Source organism: Montipora capricornis, chromosome 12, assembly GCF_036669925.1.
Source record: "Montipora capricornis isolate CH-2021 chromosome 12, ASM3666992v2, whole genome shotgun sequence".
Taxonomy (NCBI): domain Eukaryota; kingdom Metazoa; phylum Cnidaria; class Anthozoa; order Scleractinia; family Acroporidae; genus Montipora; species Montipora capricornis.
Genome location: NC_090894.1, coordinates 38914938 through 38922818, shown reverse-complemented (window position 1 = coordinate 38922818; position 7881 = coordinate 38914938). Strand labels below are relative to the sequence as shown.

The window sequence follows — 7881 nt, the reverse complement described above, 5'->3', positions numbered from 1 at the left end:
TGTTTTACCATAGCCATGATTTTCATCGATTCTCACATCGAGCGGATAAGCGATTTGCTTCCGTTTGTGTATGTTTTAATAATGCTGTGCTGTTAAAACTACAAATATGGCATTAAAAACAGGACAATACAAAACAAAGATCTTTGTATTCTTGCTTTAGCCAGGAACACGCCCAGCAACAATGCCACTTTCAATGCCACATTCATTTGTTCCTCGGCGAATGTAGAAATTTCCTGTTATAGAGATAAGAAAATACATAAGATAAAAACGCTCATTGTCCTACACACGTGAGAAAATTGCTTGGGACAACATATGTCCCCTGGCGACAACTTCTGGCAGCCAACTAGGATTGAAATTCCGTGAGATGACTTACCAGGTAAAAAAAGGAACAGAAAAAACAGACAAAAAACAACAAAAAAAACAACGACAAAAAAGAAACACAACAATATCGACAATATCGTTTTAAAACATGCCAAACATATCCACTCACCATTCATACCCCAGGTAGTTCCCCAAGAATTGGCACAGATCTACGAAAACGAGGAGAAGTGACATAAAAAACTTAGGGAACTTCGGAGAAACATGCCTGCAAGCCGGGCGTGATTGAGATGGCCCCAGGTTTACTAACGCGCGGCATACATTAGATGTCGTTTTTATAATCAATATTGATAAATACTCAGATGAGAAAAGTACGAAAGGAAAATCAAGAACAAAGGAGCAGCTTTGCAGCCCGAAATGCATTGCAAAGCTGAAAGCGAAAGTTGGTTCCAAAGTAGAATGACCAGTTTACAACTTACGAGGATGTCCTCATAGCCCAAATTAAACAGTTATGGGGTATTTACATGAGACCAACATGAGACCGGTACGAACTCAGGCCAGTCTGAGAGTTTCTCGTCTCGGTCCAGCAACCGACACTAAGTCAGACCGGTCTGAGTTGATTGTGAAGCCAGTCTAATGTAAACGCATAAAAAGAAATGTATGGCGGCCGATACGATCTCATGCCGGTCTAAGTTCGTCCTGGTCTCACGTAAATACCCCCTTAATCGCGAGAGCCATTATTTTATATAATTGAACGAAATGCAGAACTAAGCCTTCGACCCATTTCAAGAATACAGTTACCAGACTGATGATATTACAGTCGATGGATTGTCCTAAAGCTAAGCGCATTTCCCTGGAACAGGTTGCGAGTCATAGCATCAAAGAGAGTAGTATACCTGCCTTACATAGCTCTTAGCCAATCAAAAAGCTTGAGTGGGTACCACTTGACACGAATGAACCAATCAGAGCACGATCCAGCTCATTAAGCGTCCGCCATGTTGTTTTGCGGGAAGCGGTCCATATTAAAGAGCGAAAAACCTTAAATAACAATGACCACAACCAGGTTTTCTTAGCCCGCGAGACTAAGCACCCCCAGCAAACCATTGTTTTAACGAAAACCGCTGGTCAGCAACCTGGTTCTGGTCATTGCAGTGAAGTGTGTCCAAGACGTCTTTCAAAGGAGAGAAAAAGGGGGGTTGGCGAATGCGAAATCGCACTGATTTCAGAGTAAAAAAAATGTTGCTGGGACACCGCTTTGCTTAAATAATTGCATAATAAGACAGTTGATAAGTAATGTTCTCGACAATTTATATAATTATTTGTAAGGATTAAGAAGTAAAAGTTGAACTACGCATTGTCCAGATTGTACAGTAGTTTTCAGCTTGGATCTTTTTATTTTGTAAACTTTTCCGTCTTCCGTTGGCAGGGGTTTTTCGTTGCTGTGCTTTATGTTCCACTGACTGAACATCCAGCACCTTGAGCACGTTACGTTATTGTTCGCTGGCAATAGAGGTATTTTATGGTAGTCAACGATACCAATCCAGCCGCCTTTTTGCACAATTTTACAAACAGCAAACCTTCTCTTAGAAGAATTATTCCTAGTCTCGTGCTACTGCCTAACCAATCCCACCGGTACTAACGGGACTGTTTATAGAACCCCCATACGTTCCCACTTGTAACAATAGGGTTTGTCAGTGACCTTTCAAATTACGTGATTTTGGGCTGATTTTCGGCTCGCGTGACATTTACAGTGCACTTCCAGGACTATGCCCTTTTATGGATTCCTGCTGCTCATTCGCATGGACCGCTTCCCGCCCAAAACAACATAGCCGACGCTTAATGAGATGAATCGTGCTCTCATTGGTCTATTCGTGTCACGTGGTACCAATCAAAGCCTTCTGATTGGCTAAAAGCTGTATACGCCGGGTATACTAATGGCCAGGCCGGATACCTTTGAGTGGAATTTTTCATTTATCTCAAAAAGCAAAATTGTTATGGCTGTACGAAGACCAGTTTCCAAGAGCATTTTGATATGGAGTTTGTACGATGAAAAAACGTCCAGTAGGCGGGCATCGATCGATCGATTTGTTCAGCACTTACTCGTCTTTACGAATTTGGCTGGCCGTGAATGCGTCTCGTAGCGATCTGCGATCCACTTGTTGAAATCGTTCCTGTCGTACATAGTCTTTTGTAGTTGTTCGGCTTCGATGCCAGTAGTCTCTGATAATTTAGCCCAGAAATTCACATTTTTGCCTCCTCGTCGGATTGTACGGGCTGGTTCACAGTAGACCAGCTGTTTCTGCAAAGCGTTGTTCGGCATGCGGGTCACGTGAGCAACGTATTTGAGATGAAATTTATCGGCGAAGTCACCGATGGGAGTAGCTCCGCAGATTTTTCTCAGCTTCTCATTCGTGATTTTGTATCCCCAGTCCCATTGCTCTTTCAGCTCAGGATTTTCAGCTTCGCGTTTCAACCGCTCAGCTTTCTGTTTTTTAGTTTCTCGGGGTGGTGCTTTTTTGCGCTGGAAACCGCCTTTGACCATTTTTCGAAGATATTGGTGCCAAATTGATTCTAACTTAGCGTGCTCAGCAGAGCTGAGGAGGTCAGTTTGCGCAGCGTAGAGGAGGCGTGCGCGGACGGTTGATTCTAAAATTTTTACTCGTATCCAGAGGTTGATTTCACGATCGCAGAGGATGTGTTTTATCTCAGTCCATTTTGACCATGCAGAGGAAATTTGCTCAGCGAGGGGTGGATTTTTCGCGGTGTTGTTCAGCCAGTAGCCTAGGTAGCGGAATTTGCGCACGTTCTCGACTGCGAAGCCATTTAGCGTGATGATTGACTCTTGAGCGAGTTCTTCTTCGTCAGCGTTGAAAATCATCGTCTGGGTCTTATCTTCAGCGATTTTCAGGCCGAAGCGGGTGAAAACGGAGTTCATCGCGTCGACGCTGAGCTGAAGGGACGACGCTGAGCGACAAAATAAGACTATATCATCAGCGTATAAAATTAGCTTAACTTTTCGCTTACCAGATGGAGGAGCTATGGCGCGCTGGTTGCGGTCGGTCCTGCGGATGTTTATTCGATACTCGATTTCAATTCCACAGTCATCGGTGATCTTTTCAATCTCGTGGAGTGCTACGCGGAGGACCGTGTCCATAAAGATGTTGAAGATGCAGGGGGACTCTTGTGCACCTTGGCGTACCCCGACTTTGATGTCGAAAGCATCAGTTTTTTTGGTACCAGAGATGTACCCCGTCGTATTTTCGTAGTTTTTCTCGAGAATATCGATTAGCTTATTGGCACCAGTGCGGAGACGAAGGATTTTGTACAGTAACGGGCGAGAGATGTGATCAAAAGCAGCTCGTAAATCGATGAAACAGGCGTTGAAGTAGCCTAACGTCGTCTTTATCAGTCTTTTTGCGACGAAGATACCATCAACAGTGCCTACACCGGACCTGAAACCGTACTGTTCGGGCATGATATTAGATTCGTAGGACTCTTTCATTCTGTCCAACACGATAATCATAAGCACCTTATTCAGCAGCGAGTTGATAGTCAGACCTCTGTATTTTGAAGGGTCAGAAGCAAGACCTTTGTTCTTGAAAAGGCACCGCACGCGGGAGTGTTTCCAACTGTCGGGGACCTCACCACCATTCCAGACGTTGGTCAGCAGTTCAGTGACCAGTTCTGCTAGGGCAGGGCAGTCGTTGTATTTCAAAAGCTCAGCGGCAAGACCGTCGGTGCCGATAGCTTTACCGTTTTTGAGCTTTGAGATCGCACTTTTAACTTCTTCAACTGTTGGAGGGGACTCATCAACGGCGATTTCGCGTTCTGGGAGGACATACGGGTGGCTTTCAGGGTCGGAGATTTCGGGGGGAGTTTTGACTTCACGAGAGCCGAAGTGGTTGGTGAAGTGTTCACGGAGTTTTTCAGGCGGGCAAACCAGCTTGTCGCTGTTTTTGACCATTTTGGCTTCACGCATGAGGCGAAACTCTTCTTCGATTTTGCGATTTTCTGCAGCCTGGTTGATTTTTTGAGAGCGTGACTTGTAGTAGTGACTTTTTAGCGTTTGCCGAAGCTTGCGCATTTCTCGGATCTTCTTTTTTCGCTTTTTAGGGTCTTTCTCAGCGAGCATCTCTTCGATCTTAGCCTTGAAATCTGAGGTATACCAAACTGGGTCCTCATTTTCGGCTGGTGGGCAGGTGTCCGTTGCAGCAACGTTGAGCGCATCGGAGATTCTCTGCTCAATCGCATTCGGAGAACGGTCATGGAAGAGAGGGTGGTTGAAAAGTTCACTACGCGTGATGTTGGAGAAAGCTTTACGCTTTTTAGCGTCATCGCGGAGGAGTTTGAGGTTCGGTTTGGGTTTCGGAGGGCGTTTTTGGAAGATGTTGCGGCGTTGGCGTTTGGAGGGGAGGCGTACTCGAAGACCTAGCAACAGGTGGTCAGATTCGTAGATTTCCGACGCGGGTATGTAGGCCCTGCAGCTCATCGAGGATTTCCATAAAAACTTATCAACCAGAAAATAATCCAGTCGTTTCTCAGTCTTCTTATCAGCTGAGATCCAGGTTTTACGGTGAATATCCTTACTCTTGAAAACCGTATTCGCGATGTAAAGCCGATGTTCGTTGGCAAAAGAGCAGAGTCGATCGCCGTTGTCGGTAGTGTCGTAGTCGTCGAGGTTGAGTCCTACGTACTCGGTTTTTAGAGCGTTGCGACCGATGGTAGCGTTCCAGTCGCCGGCGATGATGCAGTGGTACCCTGGGTAGTCTTTCTTCATGGCTTTGACAGATTTGTCCAGTGGGCGGTAGAATGACGTTTTCGCGGCTTCGGCCTTCTCGGGGTCCTTGGCGGCTACATTCGTCGGAGAGCACACGCACCAAGCCATGAGTTTGATACCTAGGTGGTTGAGTCTAACGAGTAGAATACGCCCGGGCATGACGTGCTCGATGTCGAGGATCCGTACATCTGGGTTGCAGATTACGGCGACGCCACCGGCGGATTTTTTGGAGAATCCGGAGTAGACAAAAGAGTAGCCTTGGAGGTCTGGTTCATCCCAGTCGTCGATACGGCCGGAACCTGTCATATGGGTCTCTTGGATGAACGTTATGGAGTGCTGGAGCTTCTTGGAGGCGAGCGCTACTTGGACAAGCTTCGTGGGATCCTTGCAGGTACGGACGTTGATGGAACCGTAGAGTGCTGGGAGCATATTTTGGGACTTGAATAGTTTTGCGGGAGGGGATGGAGTTTTCGTGGGCTTGGAACTAAGAGAGCCATGGCGGAACACGTTGTGACTCTTATGTACATTGTGTTTTGGAGGGATGTTGTGCCTCGATTTCTTCATTTCATTTTTTGATCTTGATTGTTTGAAAAGCAAAGATGATACTTTAGCGTCTTCTGGTCAGCAACTGTGGAACTTTAGCAGCTGCGCGTCTTTCAGACAGGGACGTCTTTTTTCCTGTCTGGGGGGTGATATTTGCGTTATCTTTGAGTTGTTGTACTTAGCGTGCGTCCAGGGCGTCAGTGGACCGTTTTGACAGCACGACCTGGGAGTAATCTCCAAGAGGTAGGTCCGGACTGAGATAACAGAGTCGAGAGGCTCAGCGTTGTCGAGCTTCGGTTTTGGTTTGCAAATATCGGGTAACGTAGATCTAATAATACTAATAATACTAATAATACGCACCCGTGATGCGCAAGACTTTTTCCCCAATTTGGAGAAAAGATGTTTTTGGATGGGATATTGCGCTGTGTAAGATACAAATCTGCTCCAAACTAGAAATCTGACCACTCCTTTTCACCATTTTGTTAAACGTTCTCACGATGGAACGACACGTGCTACGCCGGAAAAGCCACACGAATAACACTTGCAACATCTAGAGATTATCAAATATGACAAGGCTTACCCAGTAATCAATGCCTTCCGAGGACATTCCCCAGCTGAATACGAAAAAGAAAAGGATAAGAAATAAATACTATTAGCGAACACTTCATATGCTTGTATTAGGTTATTCTTGACGTTAGGAAGGCCTGTTAATGAGTTTCAATATAATTAGCGTTGTGCAAAATTAGCCGCGTCTTTTTTGCGGCCACTTTCTCCTTCCCTTCCGGGCATAAAGTTGCCTTCGCAGGAGATGCTCACACGCGAGGATCACGTGGATGTAGACACCTTCACGATATACCATGAAGTCTTCATAAACTGTGAAAACCGCTAAAGCAAAAACAATTAAAATGATTAGTTACCATGGTCACCACGGTTATGGACCCTAATTGGCCTCAATCACACGGCGGCCATGTTGAGTCCCGAGGGATTGAAAACTTCTTTTGTTTTGCCCCGCCGAAGCTAGATCCCAAACATTTCAACTCGAGCTTCGGGGTACGAATCTATGCCGAACAAATAAGCCCCATTCTCGACCGACAACCCAAACAAGCCACTTGATTATTATTTTGCTTCCGTTGTTGGTCTCAAACGCGAATAAACAAGAAAAAAAAGAAATATGTTGATGAACCTGAACGACAGAAATAGCTAACATACTTTGTTTCTTGATTTCGTTTGCTTTTTAATATTTTTTAGAGAATCATATTTCTTGATCTTATGAAATACAACAGGGAATCCGATGTTATTCCTGGGAGTCGGGAGACAATAAGGTACCTTCAACCGGGCCATAAGACATGATTTCAATCTGAATTGCTTCGACCTGTGAAAAGAATGTAAAAAATTGGACTCTTAATAATGTTCAAGTAACGATTTGCCCAAGTAGGATGTATTTCAATGGCAGCCATTTTAAAAATAATAACAGGGCCAGAATGGATCCGCAAAAATCAGTCTGGACGCTACTTGACATATACGTAACAAAAACCTACCAAAAATAGAGCGAAAAAGGCTTTGAAGAAAAATCCTGGACGAAAAAAAAAACTCTGATGGGATTAAGTTAAAATTCAATGAAGAAAATGATATATGAAATGGATCATATATTGAACTGCGGATATGAAATCAAATGCGAAACTATGATCCTCGCAGTTGTGAAAAATTCAGGACTTCAACAGGTTTTGAACCCGTGACCCCGCAATGCCGGTGCGACTCTCTAACTGAGCTATGAAGCTCATTTGAACCCACACATAACCAGCTCCCAACATCAATGGCTTCATAGCTCCGTTGGTTAGAGCGTCGCACCGGCATCGCGAGGTCACCAGTTCAAACCCGATTGAAGTCCTGAAATTTCAGGCTTCTCTACGCAATTGCTAAAACTGCGCTCATAACTGTGGGGAACATAGCTTCACTTGATTAAAGTTCATTGACCATGCCGTTTCTTCATTTAAGCATGATTGATTTTGACTATTAAAGCACTGTTATGAAATCTAATATCAAACTCTTGGGTGACACTATGTTATTGTTGTTGTTAACAATTAATATATTGTGAAAATTATTGATGTCTCTACACCAGAAGTACTTGGACAAAACTGTTTCGTTGTTCACGGTCCTTTAACACCATCGGTTTCAAACACAGGCTTATCACAGTTCCATTTTATTCAGTAGCATACGTGACGAGGAGTGCGTTCGAAATCTAA

General features: G+C 44.5%; 1 protein-coding gene across 1 annotated transcript in view; it reads right to left on the bottom strand.

The window, feature by feature from the left end:
* Nucleotides 1–93: 93 nt before the first annotated feature.
* The window catches only part of LOC138025194 (uncharacterized), a 17782-nt gene continuing 9994 nt past the window's right edge, over nt 94–7881 (bottom strand). Inside the window, exons 3-6 of the mRNA XM_068872387.1 lie at nt 6965–7010; nt 6219–6252; nt 491–530; nt 94–233 (exon numbers count right to left, since the gene is read on the bottom strand). Of these exons, the coding sequence (XP_068728488.1) occupies nt 494–530; nt 6219–6252; nt 6965–7010 (117 nt within the window). The 3' untranslated portion in view covers nt 94–233; nt 491–493. The remainder of the gene's footprint in view (nt 234–490; nt 531–6218; nt 6253–6964; nt 7011–7881) is intronic.